This window comes from Salvelinus fontinalis, chromosome 2, assembly GCF_029448725.1.
Source record: "Salvelinus fontinalis isolate EN_2023a chromosome 2, ASM2944872v1, whole genome shotgun sequence".
Lineage (NCBI taxonomy): Eukaryota > Metazoa > Chordata > Actinopteri > Salmoniformes > Salmonidae > Salvelinus > Salvelinus fontinalis.
The window spans coordinates 72,311,086-72,336,197 of NC_074666.1; the positions used below are offsets into that span (position 1 = coordinate 72,311,086).

Consider the following 25,112-nt stretch of genomic DNA (forward strand, 5'->3'; position numbering starts at 1 on the left):
GCCTCACACACTCACGTGTGCTTGCATAAACACACACACGTTCATGCTTGCCACACACACACACACACACACACACACACACACACACACACACACACACACACACACACACACACACACACACACACACACACACACACACTCACCTCATTGCAGAGAAAAACGGGTGCATCAGGTCCTGAAAGGGATGCTTTTAGGGCGGGCGTGTAGAAAGGTGTCGTATATCATTTCTACATGGATAGCTCCAGCTACAGAGTACTGGTTTTATTGCAAACCTGTGTTCCCTTTTCAGGAATGTCATGTCCTAGAAAGACACCACGTGGTGATGTGTCTTATGTGCTGTTTTATCTTTACAATCATGGTTTCTCCCATACTGTAGCCTAAAGACAGAAACATGCATGTTAACACAAGTGTACGTACATGGTAGAGAGTAGAGACACACAGAGAGACAGTGTGAGAGTGTATCAGACACATAGAAGTTAAGTGTAAGTTAAGTGTAAGGATACAGTAGGTTAGAGACACAGTGAAACAGGCTGATTTGTTCTCCTAGGATTGGTATTTTATTCATCAGGACTTGATGCATCCAAGTAAAGGATCATTCGGTTTTGGCACCTTTAAAGATTTCATTTTCAATTTGAGCAACACATTGAAAATCAAAAGAAACAAAGAAATGACTAAGGCTGTGTGAATTTGAAAAATAAAATACATACATATATATATATATATATAAAGAATTAAACCAAACCATTTAAAAAAATCTGTTTTTGTTCAATGTAGATTGTTTGGTTTCTTTCACAAAAGCATAAGATAAAATGAAGTAAATAAAAAAACATAAGAAAAAAAATACTCATGAAATATTACTGGTTTAAACGTTCGCGTCATCACTTTTCCCCTTCTAATTATCATTATCCTTTAAAACTTAAGTCTCTCAAGAGCAGATTGCTGTAATTTTATAGCATGCATTTAATTTCAGAAAATTTGATTCACTTAGCTTCTCTTGTACTATTTCATATTTTTCTTGTTGCTTGCCTTTTACGCAAGTATTTATTTTTGTATTTGGCGTCCTCTTCTTTTCCTTCCCCTCTCCTCCTTCCTTTTTCTTCGAGAAGTCGTGTTTGGAGTCTTTTTTTCTTGGTGTGAACTTTGACCCCATTGTTGTTGTTGGTGGTTTCTCTTGAGGGGTTCAACACTCCCATGACGACCCCCCCCAAAAAGAAAGCGAACAGGGACTCAGAAAAAGGCGAGAAGGTTCTATTAAAATAATCTCTATTTTTCTACTGTTGACTGTCTGCGTCTGTCTCTCGTCATGTTTCAGCAGCTCTGTCGTGTAGTGTACCTACAGTACTTTCTCTCTGGCTCTGTCATCCTTCCAGCAGATCCTAAAAGAGTCTTTTCTCGTGTTACCAACAGCACTTAGTTTAGGTTACATGTTTGTTTTTTTGCTTCAGTAAAGTCTGTATCTCTTGATTATTAACTTAATAATTTATTTATAAAAGTTATGCACATATAGTACCTTTGTTAGAGTTTACAGACTGGGCTAATTCTTACTGAATCCCAAGCTGCAAAAATTCACAGTTTTAATGCAGAAAATAAATGAATAAATATGACAACAAATCAGAGGCATATGGCAGGTGGTATGATGGGAAAGTACAGCAGCTTGTTGCACCACCAAAACTGTGGAGTCAAACTGTCAAAACCAAAAGGTTATGAAATCATGAATCGAATTTAAATCATAACCCTCCCTTTCAGTGTCCCACCCTCATCACCCATCCCCACCCATAAAAATGACTCAGTCTCTAAGGACAATCTGCCCCATTCTCCCAGTACAACCATTTACTCAAAAGGAAGTCAACAAACCCCTTTAGACTCTCTCAACAATGGTAGATGGGAAAATCATACAGTTGAATTAAATAAAATCATCAATCTCTATAAACATGGAAACTCATCCTGGCCTATGGTATATTAGAGACCTGGGTGGGGGCCTCCCTGTCTCTGCTCCCCTGGGCTCTGCTCTCAGGGCTCCCTCATACGGGTGTGGTGCGGCGGTTGGCTGTGTTGGTGTTGGCCGAGTCTTTTTCCTTCTGAATACAGTTGTGGACCTGCAGGAAAGTATGGTCCCTCTCCGAGTTGTAGGTGGCGGTCGGCGTGCCCCCGGCCTTCAGGGTGTCCCGGGGCAGCGTGTACATGGAGATCTCTGTAGAGGGCAGCGTGTACATGGAGATCTCTGTAGAGGGCAGCGCGCTGAAGCCCTTGAGGCCCACAGGCGATGTGTCGCGGGAGTGCGAGGGGTCTGTGGACCGGGAGGAGGAGCGCGAGCGGCGCCGGTAGCGGTAACGGTAGGATGGGATGCGTGTGATGGCCGAGGCCTGGAGGTAGCCGGCAGCCCTGGCCCCTGCCCGGAGCTGCCGATGGCGGTCGATGAACATGTGGGCTGCCAGGACGCCCACCATCTCGGCCATTATGAAGGACAGGGCTCCGAAGTAGAAGGACCAGCCGTAGGAGTAGCTGTTCTTCTTCGAGTCGCTCTTAGAGGGGTCCCCTGCATTGGCTGATATGTACACGATGATCCCGATGATGTTACTCAGGCCTGAGGGAGGGGGGTGGAGGGTTGGGGAGTTGGAGGGGCGAGATGAGAGAACAGAGGAATTATGCAATCATTTAAGACAGGACATTTACCTTTTCTAGGCATACCACATATGCAGTAGTCCTCCATGAACCTGTTCTACAACTGAGTGCATCTATCCACCACAGTGAATACGCCATTACCAAGACAAACCTTTTCAGACAAGTACCACGGACTCACCAAAGTATAATGTACATACATACTGTACTTCTCACTGTCAAAAATATGACTGAATACAACCCAGAAATATGACCCAAGCCAGAGCCTCTGCCCTTATAGTGTTTAAGAACAAAGACTGAGATCCTGAGTCAGATCAGTTGGGACAGCACATAACATGATCATACATCTGATTCACATAGGGATCACAACCTATGATAGGGATAATAATCATATACTCATATACAAAACATTAGGAACACCTGTTCATGACATAGACTGACCAGGTGAATCCAGGTGAAAGATATGATCCCTTATTGATGTCACTTGTTAAATCCACTTCAATCAGTGTAGATGGAGAAGAGTCAGTTTAAAAAAGTCTTTTTAAGCCTTGAGACAGTTGAGACATGGATTGTGTATGTGCCTTTGAATGGGGTACGGGAGTAGGTGCCAGGCGCACCGGTTTGAGTGTTTCAAGAGCTACAACGTTGCTGGGTTTTTCACACTCAACAGTTTCCTGTGTGTATCAAGAATGGTCCAACACCCAAGAGACATCCAGCCAACTTGACAGAACTGTGGGACTCACTGGAGTCAACATGGGCCAGAATTCCTGTAGGACACTTTCGACATCTTGTAGAGTCCATGCCCCATCAAATTGAGGCTGTTCTGATGTTGAGGTCTAATGTTTTGTTACTCAGTGTATATACATCTACTTAGACTGTAGCGTTTAGTCACGGAGAGAGAGAAGTGAGGTGACACAGTAGAGCTGGGATGATGGATCATTGGGAAAGTATGTCAGGGACACCATATTTTTAGAGTTGAATCCCAATGGGTAGCTTCTAGCCCAGCACCCAGATCAGGAGAAAATAAGTGGATAAAGAGGGAAGAATGGAGTGTGTGACTTGTGGCTGCTGCTGAGTGGAGGCTGAGAGCAGTACTGGGGATGACCAGCAGAGAGAGAGAGACTGCTTGTGCACTGCACCTTAGCTGGATTAGTCAACAGTCTCTTCTTTGCTGGACTTACATCCATCTGTACAACTGTTCTATGTAAGTGAACCATAATAACATTGCATGTTAGTGACTAAAAAGTAGTGACTGAAAACATTTGCATTTGTGTACACTTTGTATCAATGAAACCAACTAATTTTAAGCTAGTCTCCCTAATTTAACACCTAATATCCCTCTCCACCATAGTAACTGTTTCTCTCTTTCTTTTTCCCAGTCTTCCTTCCTCTCTTCCTCTACCTGCCCTAGATATACACCCCTTCCTCTCTCTCTTCCCCTCTCTTCTCCTCTCTCTCTTCCTCTCTCTCTTCCTCTTTCTCTTCCTCTCTCTCTTCCCCTCTTTCTTCCCCTCTTTCTTCCTCTCTATCTCTTCCTCTCTCTCTCTTCCTCTCTAGACTCACCTGCAGACACAAAGAAGATCCCTGCGCTGAGGATGATGTTGTGGCGTGACTTGTAGAACTCGCTGGCAGCTATACACAGGCCTCCCATGAAGAGCAGGATGACACTGAGGATGGGGAAGATGCTGGAAGCTCGCACCGCACCTGAGAACAGATAGAGGACAGGAGAGGAGGAAAATAAAAGAGCGAGGGGGGGGGGGGGCATGGGGGGTTATATAGGGATAGAGAAGAAGAGAGAGATGGGATAAATAAAATGGTAAATATAGAGAGAGAGATAAGAGAGGAAGAATAAGAGCAGGGAACAGTGAAAATGAGGGAGAGAGAAGAGAGAATGTAAATTAGACTCCCAACATCAGCTCCCTATCTAAGCCACATCATAATCAACACTCCATCAGCGCTGTGAAAGTCTTGATCAACACCAACCAGTGAGTGTATCCCCTCAGTGAGCCTCTGTTACCCAACTTTATGTAATCACGCCACCTGACTACACACAACACAACACTCAGTTAGCACACACAGCTCCCCAGGTTGGAGCGTTATATTACGCCATGTCATGTAGTGCAAATGACAATAACTCCACCAGAGCTCCAGGGGCCTAACCTGTGGGGTGATGGGGGGCAAAGCTCTTCAAACCAAGCTCACGTCCTTGGCTGATACTGGTACGGATGACAGAGCTAGAACCGAAGGGTTAAGGTACTGATGACAGAGCTAGAACTGAAGGGTTGAGGTACTGATGACAGAGCTAGAACTGAAGGGTTGAGGTACTGATGACAGAGCTAGAACTGAAGGGTTGAGGTACTGATGACAGAGCTAGAACTGAAGGGTTGAGGTACTGATGACAGAGCTAGAACTGAAGGGTTGAGGTACTGATGACAGAGCTAGAACTGAAGGGTTGAGGTACTGATGACAGAGCTAGAACCGAAGGGTTGAGGTACTGATGACAGAGCTAGAACTGAAGGGTTGAGGTACTGATGACAGAGCTAGAACTGAAGGGTTGAGGTACTGATGACAGAGCTAGAACTGAAGGGTTGAGGTACTGATGACAGAGCTAGAACTGAAGCGTTGAGGTACTGATGACAGAGCTAGAACTGAAGGGTTGAGGTACTGATGACAGAGCTAGAACTGAAGGGTTAAGGTATTGATGACAGAGCTAGAACTGAAGGGTTGAGGTACTGATGACAGAGCTAGAACTGAAGGGTTAAGGTACTGATGACAGAGCTAGAACTGAAGGGTTGAGGTACTGATGACAGAGCTAGAACTGAAGGGTTGAGGTACTGATGACAGAGCTAGAACTGAAGGGTTGAGGTACTGATGACAGAGCTAGAACTGAAGGGTTGAGGTACTGATGACAGAGCTAGAACTGAAGGGTGAGGTACTGATGACAGAGCTAGAACTGAAGGGTTGAGGTACTGATGACAGAGCTAGAACTGAAGGGTTGAGGTACTGATGACAGAGCTAGAACTGAAGGGTTGAGGTACTGATGACAGAGCTAGAACTGAAGGGTTGAGGTACTGATGACAGAGCTAGAACTGAAGGGTGAGGTACTGATGACAGAGCTAGAACTGAAGGGTTGAGGTACTGAGGAGCATTAAGGTGTTGAGGAAGGAACCCACAGGTGAGACTGAATGTCGTGCTGAGGTCTATAGAGCATAGAGGAAATACTTCAACCTCCTCAGGTCACCCTTGCCCATCCTTCCTTCCTTCTTCCTTATGCCTCCCTCCTCTCTCACTCCCCCATCCTCCCTCTCCTCATATTCTCTCTTTCCTGTTTAACTTGCACACTTAAACTTTCATCAGGCTGGTTACATTTTTTCCACCACTTTTTCACTACTTCACCTTGCCTCTCCGCACGGCTGCCACCTCAGCACTTTCCCCAGCTTCTCCCCAAAATGCTGACGCCGTCGCCAGGGCTGGGTGGCTGTCCGCTGAACTCTGCCGCCTGCACCTCCGCAGGGACCAGGGGGTCCTGGCGGCCCAACTGCCTCCCCTGCCTCCCTGCTGCCCGCCTCCGTCCCTTCCCCTCTCATCCTTCCTCCATGCCCTAACGTGCCACATCACACATCACACAGCCTAAAATCCCCTCCATGCACGGTAGGGGAGAGGAGAGGAGAGCCACGGTGAGCCCACAGGCACCCTGGGAGATGGCAGTAGCAGCAGCAGGCCGACAGCTGAGGAGGACTGGGCCAAGTGGTGGCCACGGCTGGCTGGGTCACCATCACTCACTCACCCTCCACTGGGCCCATAACAGTAACTACAGTAAGACTGGAGACAGGAGAGACTGAGGAGGCCCTGTAGGGTACTGAGGATGGATGTTCATCAAGACTGTATTGTTACTGTATGTGGTTGTGGAGTTATGCTTTACTAGTAGGAAGTGTAATTTGTGTTTTATGCCATTATTTTTTGAAGTGCTGTATCTCTTTCTTCATCTCTCTCTCTCTGTCTCTCTGTCTCTCTCTCTCTCTCTCTCTCTCTCTCTCTCTCTCTCTCTCTCCCTCTCTTACCCTCTCCCGCTCTCTCTCTCCCTTTCCCCTTCTTTCTCTCTCTCCATCCCTTCATCCTCCTCCTCTCCCTGTCCTTGGAGCAGAGGGAGTAGTGGGGTGTAGAGTTACAGGTGGCGTGGTGATTAAATATGAAGTTGTCCTGGGAGTTGACCCTGCTCTTTTGTCCCCCTTCTCACACCTCCCCCTCCTCCCTCCATCCCTCCAATCCGGCTCACGTGAACCCTGGAGATATTAAAATGGCCAGTCACTCTACATTACCTGGGAGAGGGCAGAGGGGCTCTTTCTCATCCATCAGCTTCATTTGCACTGACAAAAGAGGGATAAAGGGCCAGACAAATTGTATTGATTGTTGACAGAGAGAGTTTGTAATACTGCAGCTCTCAAGGTGACGCCAATGTGAAGGAAACCTCAGAGAGAGAGAGTGAGAGTGAGAGAGAGAGAGTGAGAGTGAGAGAGAGAAAGAGAGAGAGTGAGAGAGAAAGAGAGAGAAAGAGAGAGAGAGAGAGCGAGAGAGAGAGAGAGAGAGAGAGAGAGAGAGAGAGAGAGAGAGAGAGAGAGAGAGAGAGAGAGAGAGAGAGAAGGGCCAGCTCAGTGGTTGCTAGGTAAGTTTGCCACGTTGCGTAAAAAAAGTTGAATAATTTAGCTCTTTGGTATGTTCAGCTATCATTTGGGCCTTGTTAAAAAACGAATGTCATTCTTTATTAAATGCATTGCTACATTTAATGTGCTTTGAGTCAAAGATTTAAGAATCACTTACTGGACTGAGAAGCAGCTGGACTCCCAGGCAGAACTCCCTAGGTTATGACCGCAGGGGGAAATCTTGAAAGCAACTATAGTATAGACTTTCGATGGGGAGCTTTTCAAGGGCAAGAGAATGGTATCAGTCAGCCCAGAGTGCCTATGTATTCTCTTTATATTACCTACCATGCTTAGCAGCGCACTCCTAAGTGCACTGACCTTCACAGTAACCTCCCAGCATGCTGTGCCTTCCCTCGGTTCAGGATGCCGTTTGCTGCGCCAAGTGCCCCTGGGTTTGGCTAAGCACGCTCTACCTCCGAAATGAAGAAAGGCTGGGTTCCCTGCAGATTTCTTACGCCAGAACTCACTCTATTTTACTATAATGTTGAATATGTCGGTGAAGTGTTCGCTTAGTGGATGTATGAAATTCAGACAGGTGTTTTTATGAGGGCTCCTGTTCCTTCGTTCCAGTGAGGGAATGAGTGAGGGCTGGAGATGGAAATTCTCGGAGGGAGACGGAGAGATAACTATGCCCCAAGGCAGTGAGTGCTGCTACCTCCACCCAGTGAAAAGTACCTCAGTGTTGCCAAATATAGGAAGTTTCACATCTTCCTTGGTTCTTTTAAGCGTCTGTCAGGGGTTAGGCTCCAGCCTGGAGGGGTGTGTTTTAACATGGCAGATAACCTGCGGGACGCTGGACAGACAGACAGTGTTCTCCAGCTGAGTAAAGGATTGATTATCACAGTAAGTGAAGGTTCCTCTCCACAGTCATGCCAGTGTGATGTGTGGCTAACAGTGGGCTTTAGTGAACAGTAGTAAGATTTGTGTGAGTGAGAGTAGATGGATTTCAGATTGAGAAACTGCAGTTGTGTTTGAACAGCTCAATTCAGAGCACTTCTGATAAGCTTTCCCTAAACTTTCAGGTGTAATGAAACACATACAGTACACTCACTGTAACAGCTCAACATAATCTATGAACCAACAACACACCGTATGCAGACTAAGTGTCCTGTGATTAATTATCCTACTGTGGCAGGTACAGTATTATCCCATTATCTGAGTAGGACATTATTCTGACTTTGGGCTGCTGGGAGGTGGACTATGGACCCTGTCCTGGGAGGTGGCTGTGGGGACTCTCTTGTGTCTCAGAAAGCTGGAAAACAATGACCCTGTCTAAATGAAAGCATTGACCTCTCTGCTGATAGCCAGAGACAGCGGCGACCTCGGTCGCGTCTTGTGTTTCCGAAGTCCCTCTCGGCGACGCGGCACATGAAAGGCGGAGTGCTAATCGAGAATGTGCTCTGGAGCCCTGTGATTATCAGCCAGGTCACCGTTTTGATTTGGGTCGAGGTCACTATCACAAAGAGCCTCGCCAGGGCCCACTTCTGTCTGTGTGGGTCGCCTGGGACCTATTTGGGGAGAGGCATCTCTGCCTCCTCACCTCGTCCCCTCCCTGTGTTCTCACTAAGCCCAAAGCGTTACCAGACAGGCTGGTTAGTAAAGTAGTGACACACAGCAGCCCTATGCTATCCTGTCCTTTATCAGCTCCACTACCACATACCCTCCATCCTGCCTCATTAGACAGACAGAAAGCAGTCCTGCCTGGGATGGATGTGTCCCTGTCCCTGTCCCTGCCTGTCATTGCTCCTATTAGGATGGGAAAGGCGTAGTGATGACTAATAGTGGCTTGCTGGAGCTGCCCTGCCCCGCCTGTCTGTGAGTGCCAGCGTGCGTGCCAGTGTGCGTGCCAGTGTGCGTGCCAGGCTGCCCGCAGAGATACAGAGCTGGTGTGCGCTGTATTGATTGGCACAACTACAGTTTAGGCTGGCACCTGGGCAGCTGCAGTGGCACTCCTGAACACTGACGGACCCCGTTCTTACACACTACTTCACGCAGACTATTGTACACATATGTAACACATCAGTGTCTTTACAGTATCTAACCACCTCTCCACACATGCTGATCACCTCATAATGAAGTAATAGGGGAGAGTGTGCTGATCACCTCATAATGAAGTAGTAGGGGAGAGTATGTTGATCACCTCATAATGAAGTAGTAGGGGAGAGTATGCTGATCACCTCATAATGAAGTAGTAGGGGAGAGTATGCTGATCACCTCATAATGAAGTAGTAGGGGAGAGTATGCTGATCACCTCATAATGAAGTAGTAGGGGAGAGTATGCTGATCACCTCATAATGAAGTAGTAGGGGTGAGTGTGCTGATCACCTCATAATGAAGTAGTAGGGGAGAGTGTGCTGATCACCTCATAATGAAGTAGTAGGGGAGAGTGTGCTGATCACATCATAATGAAGTAGTAGGGGAGAGTATGCTGATCACCTCATAATGAAGTAGTAGGGGAGAGTATGCTGATCACCTCATAATGAAGTAGTAGGGGAGAGTGTGCTGATCACCTCATAATGAAGTAGTAGGGGAGAGTATGCTGATCACCTCATAATGAAGTAGTAGGGGAGAGTGTGCTGATCACATCATAATGAAGTAGTAGGGGAGAGTATGCTGATCACCTCATAATGAAGTAGTAGGGGAGAGTATGCTGATCACCTCATAATGAAGTAGTAGGGGAGAGTGTGCTGATCACCTCATAATGAAGTAGTAGGGGAGAGTGTGCTGATCACCTCATAATGAAGTAGTAGGGGAGAGTATGCTGATCACCTCATAATGAAGTAGTAGGGGAGAGTATGCTGATCACCTCATAATGAAGTAGTAGGGGAGAGTATGCTGATCACCTCATAATGAAGTAGTAGGGGAGAGTATGCTGATCACCTCATAATGAAGTAGTAGGGGAGAGTATGCTGATCACCTCATAATGAAGTAGTAGGGGAGAGTATGCTGATCACCTCATAATGAAGTAGTAGGGGAGAGTATGCTGATCACCTCATAATGAAGTAGTAGGGGAGAGTATGCTGATCACCTCATAATGAAGTAGTAGGGGAGAGTATGCTGATCACCTCATAATGAAGTAGTAGGGGAGAGTATGCTGATCACCTCATAATGAAGTAGTAGGGGAGAGTATGTTGATCACCTCATAATGAAGTAGTAGGGGAGAGTGTGCTGATCACCTCATAATGAAGTAGTAGGGGAGAGTATGCTGATCACCTCATAATGAAGTAGTAGGGGAGAGTATGCTGATCACCTCATAATGAAGTAGTAGGGGAGAGTGTGCTGATCACCTCATAATGAAGTAGTAGGGGAGAGTATGCTGATCACCTCATAATGAAGTAGTAGGGGAGAGTATGCTGATCACCTCATAATGAAGTAGTAGGGGAGAGTGTGCTGATCACCTCATAATGAAGTAGTAGGGGAGAGTATGCTGATCACCTCATAATGAAGTAGTAGGGGAGAGTATGCTGATCACCTCATAATGAAGTAGTAGGGGAGAGTGTGCTGATCACCTCATAATGAAGTAGTAGGGGAGAGTATGCTGATCACCTCATAATGAAGTAGTAGGGGAGAGTGTGCTGATCACCTCATAATGAAGTAGTAGGGGAGAGTATGCTGATCACCTCATAATGAAGTAGTAGGGGAGAGTATGCTGATCACCTCATAATGAAGTAGTAGGGGAGAGTGTGCTGATCACCTCATAATGAAGTAGTAGGGGAGAGTATGCTGATCACCTCATAATGAAGTAGTAGGGGAGAGTATGCTGATCACCTCATAATGAAGTAGTAGGGGAGAGTATGCTGATCACCTCATAATGAAGTAGTAGGGGAGAGTGTGCTGATCACATCATAATGAAGTAGTAGGGGAGAGTATGCTGATCACCTCATAATGAAGTAGTAGGGGAGAGTATGCTGATCACCTCATAATGAAGTAGTAGGGGAGAGTGTGCTGATCACCTCATAATGAAGTAGTAGGGGAGAGTATGCTGATCACCTCATAATGAAGTAGTAGGGGAGAGTGTGCTGATCACATCATAATGAAGTAGTAGGGGAGAGTATGCTGATCACCTCATAATGAAGTAGTAGGGGAGAGTATGCTGATCACCTCATAATGAAGTAGTAGGGGAGAGTGTGCTGATCACCTCATAATGAAGTAGTAGGGGAGAGTGTGCTGATCACCTCATAATGAAGTAGTAGGGGAGAGTATGCTGATCACCTCATAATGAAGTAGTAGGGGAGAGTATGCTGATCACCTCATAATGAAGTAGTAGGGGAGAGTATGCTGATCACCTCATAATGAAGTAGTAGGGGAGAGTATGCTGATCACCTCATAATGAAGTAGTAGGGGAGAGTATGCTGATCACCTCATAATGAAGTAGTAGGGGAGAGTATGCTGATCACCTCATAATGAAGTAGTAGGGGAGAGTATGCTGATCACCTCATAATGAAGTAGTAGGGGAGAGTATGCTGATCACCTCATAATGAAGTAGTAGGGGAGAGTATGCTGATCACCTCATAATGAAGTAGTAGGGGAGAGTATGCTGATCGCCTCATAATGAAGTAGTAGGGGAGAGTGTGCTGATCACCTCATAATGAAGTACTAGGGGAGAGTATGCTGATCACCTCATAATGAAGTAGTAGGGGAGAGTATGCTGATCACCTCATAATGAAGTAGTAGGGGAGAGTGTGCTGATCACATCATAATGAAGTAGTAGGGGAGAGTATGCTGATCACCTCATAATGAAGTAGTAGGGGAGAGTATGCTGATCACCTCATAATGAAGTAGTAGGGGAGAGTATGCTGATCACCTCATAATGAAGTAGTAGGGGTGAGTGTGCTGATCACCTCATAATGAAGTAGTAGGGGAGAGTGTGCTGATCACATCATAATGAAGTAGTAGGGGAGAGTATGCTGATCACCTCATAATGAAGTAGTAGGGGAGAGTATGCTGATCACCTCATAATGAAGTAGTAGGGGAGAGTGTGCTGATCACCTCATAATGAAGTAGTAGGGGAGAGTATGCTGATCACCTCATAATGAAGTAGTAGGGGAGAGTATGCTGATCACCTCATAATGAAGTAGTAGGGGAGAGTATGCTGATCACCTCATAATGAAGTAGTAGGGGAGAGTATGCTGATCACCTCATAATGAAGTAGTAGGGGAGAGTGTGCTGATCACATCATAATGAAGTAGTAGGGGAGAGTATGCTGATCACCTCATAATGAAGTAGTAGGGGAGAGTATGCTGATCACCTCATAATGAAGTAGTAGGGGAGAGTATGCTGATCGCCTCATAATGAAGTAGTAGGGGAGAGTGTGCTGATCACCTCATAATGAAGTAGTAGGGGAGAGTATGTTGATCACCTCATAATGAAGTAGTAGGGGAGAGTGTGCTGATCACCTCATAATGAAGTAGTAGGGGAGAGTATGCTGATCACCTCATAATGAAGTAGTAGGGGAGAGTATGCTGATCACCTCATAATGAAGTAGTAGGGGAGAGTGTGCTGATCACCTCATAATGAAGTAGTAGGGGAGAGTATGCTGATCACCTCATAATGAAGTAGTAGGGGAGAGTATGCTGATCACCTCATAATGAAGTAGTAGGGGAGAGTATGCTGATCACCTCATAATGAAGTAGTAGGGGAGAGTATGCTGATCACCTCATAATGAAGTAGTAGGGGAGAGTATGCTGATCACCTCATAATGAAGTAGTAGGGGAGAGTATGCTGATCACCTCATAATGAAGTAGTAGGGGAGAGTATGCTGATCACCTCATAATGAAGTAGTAGGGGAGAGTATGCTGATCACCTCATAATGAAGTAGTAGGGGAGAGTATGCTGATCACCTCATAATGAAGTAGTAGGGGAGAGTATGCTGATCGCCTCATAATGAAGTAGTAGGGGAGAGTGTGCTGATCACCTCATAATGAAGTACTAGGGGAGAGTATGCTGATCACCTCATAATGAAGTAGTAGGGGAGAGTATGCTGATCACCTCATAATGAAGTAGTAGGGGAGAGTGTGCTGATCACATCATAATGAAGTAGTAGGGGAGAGTATGCTGATCACCTCATAATGAAGTAGTAGGGGAGAGTATGCTGATCACCTCATAATGAAGTAGTAGGGGAGAGTATGCTGATCACCTCATAATGAAGTAGTAGGGGTGAGTGTGCTGATCACCTCATAATGAAGTAGTAGGGGAGAGTGTGCTGATCACATCATAATGAAGTAGTAGGGGAGAGTATGCTGATCACCTCATAATGAAGTAGTAGGGGAGAGTATGCTGATCACCTCATAATGAAGTAGTAGGGGAGAGTGTGCTGATCACCTCATAATGAAGTAGTAGGGGAGAGTATGCTGATCACCTCATAATGAAGTAGTAGGGGAGAGTATGCTGATCACCTCATAATGAAGTAGTAGGGGAGAGTATGCTGATCACCTCATAATGAAGTAGTAGGGGAGAGTATGCTGATCACCTCATAATGAAGTAGTAGGGGAGAGTGTGCTGATCACATCATAATGAAGTAGTAGGGGAGAGTATGCTGATCACCTCATAATGAAGTAGTAGGGGAGAGTATGCTGATCACCTCATAATGAAGTAGTAGGGGAGAGTATGCTGATCGCCTCATAATGAAGTAGTAGGGGAGAGTGTGCTGATCACCTCATAATGAAGTAGTAGGGGAGAGTATGTTGATCACCTCATAATGAAGTAGTAGGGGAGAGTGTGCTGATCACCTCATAATGAAGTAGTAGGGGAGAGTATGCTGATCACCTCATAATGAAGTAGTAGGGGAGGGTATGCTGATCACCTCATAATGAAGTAGTAGGGGAGAGTGTGCTGATCACCTCATAATGAAGTAGTAGGGGAGAGTATGCTGATCACCTCATAATGAAGTAGTAGGGGAGAGTGTGCTGATCACCTCATAATGAAGTAGTAGGGGAGAGTATGCTGATCACCTCATAATGAAGTAGTAGGGGAGAGTATGCTGATCACCTCATAATGAAGTAGTAGGGGAGAGTATGCTGATCACCTCATAATGAAGTAGTAGGGGAGAGTATGCTGATCACCTCATAATGAAGTAGTAGGGGAGAGTGTGCTGATCACCTCATAATGAAGTAGTAGGGGAGAGTATGCTGATCACCTCATAATGAAGTAGTAGGGGAGAGTATGCTGATCACCTCATAATGAAGTAGTAGGGGAGAGTATGCTGATCACCTCATAATGAAGTAGTAGGGGAGAGTATGCTGATCACCTCATAATGAAGTAGTAGGGGAGAGTGTGCTGATCACCTCATAATGAAGTAGTAGGGGAGAGTGTGCTGATCACCTCATAATGAAGTAGTAGGGGAGAGTATGCTGATCACCTCATAATGAAGTAGTAGGGGAGAGTATGCTGATCACCTCATAATGAAGTAGTAGGGGAGAGTATGTTGATCACCTCATAATGAAGTAGTAGGGGAGAGTGTGCTGATCACCTCATAATGAAGTAGTAGGGGAGAGTATGCTGATCACCTCATAATGAAGTAGTAGGGGAGAGTATGCTGATCACCTCATAATGACGTAGTAGGGGAGAGTGTGCTGATCACCTCATAATGAAGTAGTAGGGGAGAGTATGCTGATCACCTCATAATGAAGTAGTAGGGGAGAGTATGCTGATCACCTCATAATGAAGTAGTAGGGGAGAGTATGCTGATCACCTCATAATGAAGTAGTAGGGGAGAGTGTGCTGATCACCTCATAATGAAGTAGTAGGGGAGAGTATGCTGATCACCTCATAATGAAGTAGTAGGGGAGAGTATGCTGATCACCTCATAATGAAGTAGTAGGGGAGAGTATGCTGATCACCTCATAATGAAGTAGTAGGGGAGAGTGTGCTGATCACCTCATAATGAAGTAGTAGGGGAGAGTGTGCTGATCACCTCATAATGAAGTAGTAGGGGAGAGTATGCTGATCACCTCATAATGAAGTAGTAGGGGAGAGTATGCTGATCACCTCATAATGAAGTAGTAGGGGAGAGTGTGCTGATCACCTCATAATGAAGTAGTAGGGGAGAGTGTGCTGATCAACTCATAATGAAGTAGTAGGGGAGAATGTGCTGATCACCTCATAATGAAGTAGTAGGGGAGAGTGGGGTAAGGTGAACCTTTCTTACATTCAGCATCTCTCCATCAAGGGAAATATAGTATTCATTCTAAGAATGATATCTACATATATTTCAGGATGTTGCGTATCCCTAGAAATAATTAGAATTCATGTAAACTTTACAGTTTTGAAAACAAAGCTTGTCCAAAAAACTGGTCTCTTGGCACAACTTACTTCGGGTACGGGGTAAATTTAGCTGCGGAACAGGATAATTAAGCCGCCTACAAATGTCTGTACTGAATGAAATATTACCACTACCATTTTAAAATCATGTCTATCTTTATTTCCCAAACACAATTCAACACAATCACAATCCCTTTTTTTGTATTTTAATAATTTTAAGCATCTTTTAAGACAGGCTGAACACCTAACAAACCCTTTTAACATAGGCCCTGTTGTTACTTCATATCCAAGCGATAAATCCTTGCATTATGTCTGGAAAGAAAACACTTAAATTTGCTCAACTTACCCCAAGGAAAACATGACTATATTAGCCCACACAGCTATAAACCTCTAACACAATAAATACATTAGACTTGGTGAAAATCTGTTTTTTGGACTGAACTTGCTTACCACTTTTTCCATGTGTTTCTTTCCTTCACATACTCCATGAAATGATGACCTCTTCCTAAATATTTGGTCAAATGAGACATTTTGTGTATGGTGTCTTAGAAACAATGGTGGCTCAACTTACCCCACTCTCCCCTACCAACACTACCCAACACAGCTCCAGAGTGACTCACAGTGACTCACAGCCAGGGATCACTCTATTGCATTAACGCCACATATCACATATTCACACTTAACATCATGTCCATTTACCAGTACATTGCCAGTTAATGGCTTCAGGATATAACCCAAATAGTATGTTGTATACACACACAAAGAAATGCACGCATGCATGAACGCACACACACACACACACGTACATACACAGACACACACACACACACACACACACACACACACACACACACACACACACACACACACACACACACACACACACACACACACACACACACACACACACGTACATACACACACACACACACACACACGTACATACACCAATAAATATGCAACGAGTTCTCTTGACAAAGGCATCTCTTTGAACCTTCTCTCTCTTCTCTTCTCTCTCCCTCTCTCATTGACAGCGTTGTGAGAGGAAATTAGCATTGGCTCTTAATCAGCCTCCCCCAGCACTGAATGTGCTGATGTGCAGGACAGGGTCATGCTAATCAGGTGCCTCAGCTCCCAGGCACATTGATTTAAAACTACAAACACTTAATCCAGCCCCGCCCTTCTCCTCCTCCTCCTCCTCAATACTCAGCCTCAACCAAGAAGCCTCCTGCAGGAGGCTGGTGAGGGGAGGATCGCTCATATTAATGCCTAAATGGAATGGTATCAAACACATGGAAACAGCGTGTTTGCTGTGTTTAATACCATTCCATTTACGCCGCTCCAGCCATTACTATCCTCCTGTCCTTTCAAATTACCGTGCCACCAGCCGCCTGTGACACACATATGCACACAAAGTTATCATATGCCCTCAGAGTTTCACACAAGCATGTGTATGCACACTCTCACACTACCCTTATACACGTACACTCTCTATATGCACACAGCCAAAGTATATTTTTCTAAAAATAAATCTTACACGGAAAAGTACTTTATGACATAGGCCTACAGTGGGCTGCATGCTCTCTGACACTGCAGTCCCCCACTGAATATCGCTCTGTCATACTAACATAACATATCACACAGCAAAATCCCTATCCACACACACCCCTCACACACTCATCCACACACAGACTGGTCACTGGAGCACGGTGGAAAAGAATCTGGGCCACCCGACACATTGAAGTTCCTTCACATGACAGGACTGCTAAGACAATTAAAGACCACATTTCAATTACTGTAATTACCCTCCACTCCACTGCTGATGTCCCCATAGATCAGGCCTGCCCGTCTGCCTGCCTGCCTGACAGCACTGTGCCATAGCTAGCTGCTCTGGGTTAGCTTAGCACCAACAGCCCAGAATCACTACTCGCTCTGTTATCTTAGCATTGACACAGTAGCCTACATAATCACTGCTGTCTGTGTTAGCATATCTTAGCCTTAGCGTTTACACAAACAGCATAGTAGCCCATAGACTAACACAGGGTAGAGGAGGCCCTATTAGTTTGAACAAACTGAACAGTAACCCTGCTTAGTATGTTAGCTAGCTTAGCAGCCAGAAAAGCATGATTAGTAGCCCAGAGCACAGGGCAGAGGAAGCTCAATTTAAAATTAGCCTGGTACAACAGTGAATGGCATGATAGCACAGAGGGATGCTCCAATACATATGGATAAGACTGGTAATACTGTGGTTTATGTCACGATACGCCACTGTTAGCATAGTACCACAGCACGGACTAACATGGGTCAATACAGAGAAACTCTGCATTCAATGTGGATATGTCAATGTGTGTGTGAAGGAAGGCTAACAAGTGTCCATATGCAGTCACAAATAACTGTTGTGTAATCTCTGTGTTACTGTTACTGTCCCTTTGTTTACGAGATACTGTACATTCTCTCACCTCTGAGTTTATAAGAGCAGGCTTCCATATGTCCAGCCTTAATGAGATGTGTAGTTAGAGCGCTGGTACTTGCTCGCTCCACCAGGCCACTAAAATGATCGCCTTTTCATTTATGGGCCTGTATGTGTTTATGTATCTGTCGATGGACTCCATATTTGTCGCCAAGGCCACCACTGTTATCCAGCAACACTGTGACATCTCTCTCTAGCTACCTAACACCACACAGTAAATCCAAGAGGACAGTCATAGTAATAATAGTCTCTAATAGAATCCCTTTAAGGCTGTCACTCATGATTAACACATTATCCTGATGACTATCCTCTACCGAGGCAGTGGAGGTCATGTGGTGTAACCCTCCCTCTGGTCCAATGGCTGTGACCATGGTCCACGGTCCTGGCCTCAGGTGGAACCGGCGTGACCCACCAGGGCTCAGGGCCGAGCGACCGGCTGCCCATCCCCCCTCTGGAGCTGGTGCTGGAACTTTCATGCTGGGCCACAATCAATGATCTCCCCAATGTCGCCTACACCCCCCATCGCCCCAGAACCCCCACTGTCCCACCCCTACTGCCCTACATGCAAGCCCCCTGTGTGTGTCCTACCCCAGACCCATTGATTTTATTGGGCCAGATTAGGCCAGAATCCAGCCCCCCTCTCTGTATTAACTATGTAGCTCATCACACCATGCTCTGACCCCTTGTGAACCCTGGGTAGGATCCACAAACATGAGACATCTTTAACACAGACTGCCATCGTTGTCACTACTGACAGAACATCCACTATAGCTACAACAAGACTCACAACGTATTTTCTACTCAATCTGACTCTCTGTCTCTGTCTCTCTCGCTCTCTCTCAGTGTCTTTCTCTCAGTATCTCTCTCTCTCTGTATCGCTTTGTCTGTATCGCTCCGTCTCTCTCTCTCTCTCTCTCTCTCTCTCTCTCTCTCTCTCTCTCTCTCTCTGTATCTCTCTCTCAGTATCTCTCTTTGTATCTCTCTCTCTGTATCTTTCTCACTAAGGATCTATCTCTCTATCTCTCTCTCGGTATCTCTCTCTCTCTGCATCTCTCTCTCTCTTTCTCTCTGTATCTCTCTCTCTTTCTGTATCTCTCGCTCTCTGTATCTCTCTCTCTCTTTCTGTATCTCTCTCTGTATCTCTCTCTGTGTGTAAGTGTGGTTATCACAGTAATGTATTTAGGTGTTCTAGTTCCTCCTGCATCAACCGTTTCTTGCATAACTGGGTGTTTTCTTTTACTCCTCTCTTCTCTCTCTCTCTCTCTCTGCTGCTTAGCGCCCAGTAGAGTAGTGGATGATGGGAGCTCGGACACGGCATGATCTAAAAACCCACTGGCGCTTTAGTATGCCTCAGCTGGGTTATATAACCGTGTGTGGATGTGTGAACCGCCTGGCTATGAGGAGAGCCGAGGATTCACAGTCACTACAGTCACTACTGCAAAGCAGCTTGCTACTGTGTGTGTGTTTAGGGATGTCTGTGTGTGCTATGTGTGTGTCTGTGTGTGTTTGTGTCTGTGTGTCTATGTCTGTGTCTGTCTGTGTGTGTTCAAGTATGGGGGAGGGGTGGTGCACGTACGTATTCAAGAACATTCTGTGCCTTTCTTCTGTACATGTCAGATTTGCTCACTTCCAATACTGGTGTAGGCTGGTGTACTGTGAGCTAGCAGGTGCTGAATCACAGGATTACATACATCATAGACGAGTCCCCTCAGTCTGAGTGTGAACTCCCTCTGATGTCACTTCCTGTGGGTTTTTACCTGAGGTGACATAATCTTTATTGCATAACCCTTCCCCTCTCGTTCTACCCTGTAAGTGGCTGGCATACTCTCTCTCTCTTTGGTCTCCCTCCAGATGCTCTGTGCAACACCTCATTATGGAAATACCAGCTGTGGGTCCTCCACTAAAGTCAAATGGGCTAAGTATATAAGCAAATTCCCTTCACAGACCACACCAGCCGGGCTATGATGAAACAGGCAGCGGAGATATTGAAGCTACAGTATGACATCCACCTCTCTCTGAACCTGTCCCAATGTGGCCCACTGTACCCTCATGACCTCACCCTGCCCGACCTTCACAGACACACAGACACACAGACACACTGAGTGGCCTGAATGGGGGCTCACTTTGTCACTAAAGTACAGAGGTACAACTCCAGACTAAAAGACATGCCAGTCACAGACGGGTGTTAGGGGAGAGAAAGGGAGAAAGAGAGAGAGAGTGATAGAGGCCTGACCTATATAGGAAGGAGGCTGAAATATTTATGGATGTGAGTGTCCTAATTGGCAAGCAACTGGGAGCACTGCGGCCCTCTCGTCCAATCACAGAGCAGGAAGCGGTTAAAACACACGCACACACACACACACACACACACACACACACACACACACACACACACACACACACACACACACACACACACACACACACACACACACACACACACACACACACACACATGCGCGCATGAGTGCATGGTCTGAGGTCCGCAGTGTCACCTCGCCCCTGCGCCCTTGTCAAGGCCAGTGACTTCGGGCACCTCGTTAAGGCCCAGCTTCGCTAGGGCTGATCCGGCTTCGTTAAGGCTTCATCATCGTTAGAATCATTACCAGAGCTGTTATCATAACCGTCCTCTCTGGCACATATGGACGAGCACAGTCGCTCAGAGCGTTAAGTCAAACACGGCCTAATTGGCTTCATCTCCAGGACTGGCAGTAACACGCACTGCTCCGCTCTCCTCTTCTCTCAGAGTGGGCTTCAATTACTGTCTGTTCTGATGGAGACCAGGAGATGAACACAACCTGAATCCAGTTCAGTTGAGCATCACTGGGTGGGGGAAGGGAGGGGTCAAATGTCTGGAGCATTGTAAACAGGCGTGGGGCCGAGGCACTGCTCGTAACATGGAAATGTGTGCTAATCAATTGGATCAAAGCATTGATCCACCCAATGGGTTGTTTGTGGTAAAATGACATTTTCCTTTTCCTACATTTTGAGTGAGAACTGTTCAGGGGAAAAATGAGGGGACCTTGCAGCACTTTTTGAATGTACTAGGTCAATATGCAGAGGTAGTGTTAGTTTAACTTATTTGTTTGAATCTCTCAATACTGTGTTGAAACTGTGTATTGTTCTATGAGCATCGTACCATTCACAGTCTCACAGTCACAGGAACCTTGTGAGATGCGGGAGACATGTTTTGATCCCAGTTAGTCCCAAGAGAAACATGAAATATGGAGTGGAAAGGCTTTCCTTAGAAGGGCTGTGACAGGGCCTTTTCAACTACAGTATGCTCTTAATGGGGCCAAATAACAGTTTTTGTGACACTCCCTTCTAACAAGGAGTGCAATCATCATAGAGGGAAACAGAAGGCATGACCATGTTCCAGAGAGTCTTTCAGGAATGGGGTCATAAGAGCTCATAGCCAAAACGGTTCAAATGCTAGAGCCAAATTCATAGGATTTTTTAAAATTCAACATGCCACATTGACTTCAGAAACCGGCAGAAGCTTCTGTTTATCACAATGAGCGTTTCAATCTATCTGTTCTCCTCTACTTTTCCTGGCTGGCAAAGTGCCAGGATGTTGTCTCTGGTTTTGAATCTGAATTTAAAGAACTGAACTTAAAAACTTAATCTAAACGCATCTGAGAAGTTTCATTTATAAAACTTTTATAAACTTGAAATGATAGTTTGTTAACTTGATACACAGACAATGAATTGAATATCTATCATATTGAAACTGAGTATATAAATATTGAATTTGAATATTCAATTAAATGTAAATTCAATTTTAAAACTGAATGCAATATTCACTCAATTCAGTTTCAAATCATGAAATAATCGTTTGTGCGATACAAATTCAAAAATATTACATTCAAATTCAATATCCTAATACAAATTCAAAATTATGGAATTCAAATACATTTTCTGTTGGCACTGAAATCATGTAATTTTAGGATTATTACCGCAGCTTGTTTGACACTCATTTCCATGTCTTGCTAGCAGTGAGGAAAACAGAGCACAAATCAATGTGGGGAGTTTACAGGGTACACAGTGGACTGTAATACTGCACGTTACGTTACATATGGCAGGCAGTAAAAACAGCCAGGAGAGGAGCAGTGGTGCCTGGTAGAGTTCAGACCAGACAGACAGGCACTCACTAAAAGCAGGATACAGTTTAGAGATATCTAAAATAACACACAGGCCCACCAGAACTACTGTCACTGTATTGACTGTCAGAAGCTGGGTGGGGAAAGTGGGCTCAAGTAATAAATATGAACAAGTTGTCAGTTGAGGTCAGAGGACGCGTTGTTGGCTGATTTCTGTCCCCCCTTGTCACCTGATTGAAGGTTACCTCTTATTAAATACTACCCTCTCTCAACAAGATTAGAAAGTACACAGTTGTACATTTGTGTAGTATTTGTGTAGTACTTACACTATTCACTACAATACAGTATCAAATGCGCAGATGAGATGCCCAGACCACACTCTCTCTTGAGGCTCACTGGTTCCTCTGTACTGTAAAAGTGAAAGCCAAAGAGAGGAGACTCACGTAAGAAGTACTCAGAGGGGTCCGCTTCATAGTCCGTGTCCTCAGGAAAGTGATCTATCTGTTTACACATCCCTTTAAAGTTCCCTGGAGGAGAAACAAGAGAGAAAACACACAGGGTCAGAAAAGCAGTCACAGAGGAAAAATAATATAGAATCAAGAGAAACGCCATGGTAACACAAAGAGTGACATGAGTCAGTTCAAACCCATGTAGGTATGAGTGTACAGGTAACTGCCAAAATAAAGGAAACACCAACATAACATAACAACATAAAGAAAGAGCTTGTGAGATCCACAGGATGCGTTGAATAGAACAGATGAATTATTTTGGAGCAACACAGCACTTAAGTGAAGATATTGCACGCCTGCAGGAAGGAAGGGATGGTGAGACACAGGAGGAGGTCAAGTCATGGAGGAAGGGAGGGATGGTGAGACACAGGAGGAGGTCAAGTCATGGAGGAAGGGAGGGATGGTGAGACACAGGAGGAAGTCAAGTCATGGAGGAAGGAAGGGATGGTGAGACACAGGAGGAGGTCAAGTCATGGAGGAAGGGAGGGATGGTGAGACACAGGAGGAGGTCAAGTCATGGAGGAAGGAAGGGATGGTGAGACACAGGAGGAGGTCAAGTCATGGAGGAAGGGAGGGATGGTGAGACACAGGAGGAGGTCAAGTCATGGAGGAAGGAAGGGATGGTGAGACACAGGAGGAGGTCAAGTCATGGAGGAAGGGAGGGATGGTGAGACACAGGAGGAGGTCAAGTCATGGAGGAAGGGAGGGATGGTGAGACACAGGAGGAGGTCAAGTCATGGAGGAAGGGAGGGATGGTGAGACACAGGAGGAGGTCAAGTCATGGAGGAAGGGAGGGATGGTGAGACACAGGAGGAGGTCAAGTCATGGAGGAAGGGAGGGAGGGATGGATGCGTGTTTTGTGGATACCTGAACATGGAGGAATGGAGGAGGATGTGGATCCAGTTCCGGTGTGTGAAACATATGGGCCAGTGATTTGTTTGTGTGGGCAGCAGAGAGATGAATATATAATGAGTGATAGGATCCTGGACATTTAGTCATTACATCCATTCTAGATGGCTGCTGTTTTGCAAGCTCCGACCCAACTTAGCTATTTTGTAATTTTTTTGTGTATATATATATATATATATATATATATATATATATATATATATATATATATATTACGTTTACCCCTTTTTTGCCCCAATTTCGTGGTATCCAATTGGTAGTTACAGTCTTGTCTCATCGCTGCAACTCGCGTACGGACTCGGGAGATTAGAAAGTCGAGAGCCATGCGTCCTCCGAAACACGATCCAACCAAGCCGATCCAACCAAGCAAAACTGCTTCTTGACACAATGCCCGCTTAAGCCGGAAGCCAGCCACACCAATATGTTGGAGGAAACACCGTACACCTGGCGACCGTGTCAACGCATGCCCACCACAGGAGTCGCTAGAGCGCGATGGGACAAGGACATCTCTGCCAGCCAAACCCTCCCCTAACCCGGATGATGCTGGGCCAATTGTGCGCCGCCCCATGGGTCTCCCGGTCGCGGTTTTTATCTGACTGGATAATAATATGTCCCTCTCACTTCTAAAACCAAAGTTGCGCCCCTGCCTGTATGTATGTATGTATGTATGTATGTATGTATGTATGTATGTATGTATGTATGTATGTATGTATGTATGTAAATGTAACACAAAGCGATGTTAGGAAACATGAAGATGAAACTCCACAGAGGAGTGGGCGCTCTGCCCTTCTCATATGCACCAGGGACTGGGTTTCCCTAGCCCAGGCAGCACATGCCCTGGTCTGGCTTTGGTGGTCATGCGAGCCTGAGGTTGCTAGTCAGAATGGAGGCCTCTCTGGCAGCAGGTGTGGCTTGTAAACAAGAGTGGCACAGCTGGTGAGACCTGGAGCGGCTCCAACTACTGTGCAATGGGAACCTCATCTCCTAATGCTCATTCATTTGGCTGACGCCTCAGTGCCCAGGCTGCCAAGTCACTCGCTCTGTCCTTTCAGGAAGCAGCCTGCCTGGCCTGTCCTTCTTCCCACTTCCCACTTTTCTCTATACTTTCATCCCTCCATTCCTCCATGCTGTGGTACCACAGAAGGTCCATCCGTGATGGGGTCGCTCAGGGTTGCACGGCGAAGGAATCACCCAATACAGAGGTCATTACTGCACCCCTGCTGCCGAGGAGGAAACAGACGAGGAGGAAGCTGACGCCGGGGCATGTGATTGGGCCAGATTACTGTCTCATTAACTTATTCATCTCCTTCTCCCTCCAGTGTCTGTCTAATTAGGTGAACAGGTGTTTGTTAGGCGGTTGCCAGGTGTTGCCGAGGAGAAGATGGCGGGAAGGCAGGATGGATGCCGCTGGTTTTGTGAATGGACCCCACGTACGGAGAATTGACCCCCGGCGAGAACCGCTCGGATATGAGAGCGACTGGTGTCTGAAGGAAGAGCTATCAAACAGACTTAACACTGCTCTTCCTTCTGTGCACACTGTGTG

At 45.8% G+C, this 25,112-nt stretch overlaps 1 protein-coding gene across 1 annotated transcript in view; it reads right to left on the minus strand.

The window, feature by feature from the left end:
- Positions 1 to 534: 534 nt before the first annotated feature.
- The window catches only part of LOC129825171 (voltage-dependent calcium channel gamma-2 subunit-like), a 69,001-nt gene continuing 44,423 nt past the window's right edge, over positions 535 to 25,112 (minus strand). The window contains exons 2-4 of the mRNA XM_055885052.1: positions 22,595 to 22,678; positions 4,186 to 4,326; positions 535 to 2,587 (exon numbers count right to left, since the gene is read on the minus strand). Coding sequence (XP_055741027.1) covers positions 2,025 to 2,587; positions 4,186 to 4,326; positions 22,595 to 22,678 — 788 coding nt within the window. The 3' untranslated portion in view covers positions 535 to 2,024. The remainder of the gene's footprint in view (positions 2,588 to 4,185; positions 4,327 to 22,594; positions 22,679 to 25,112) is intronic.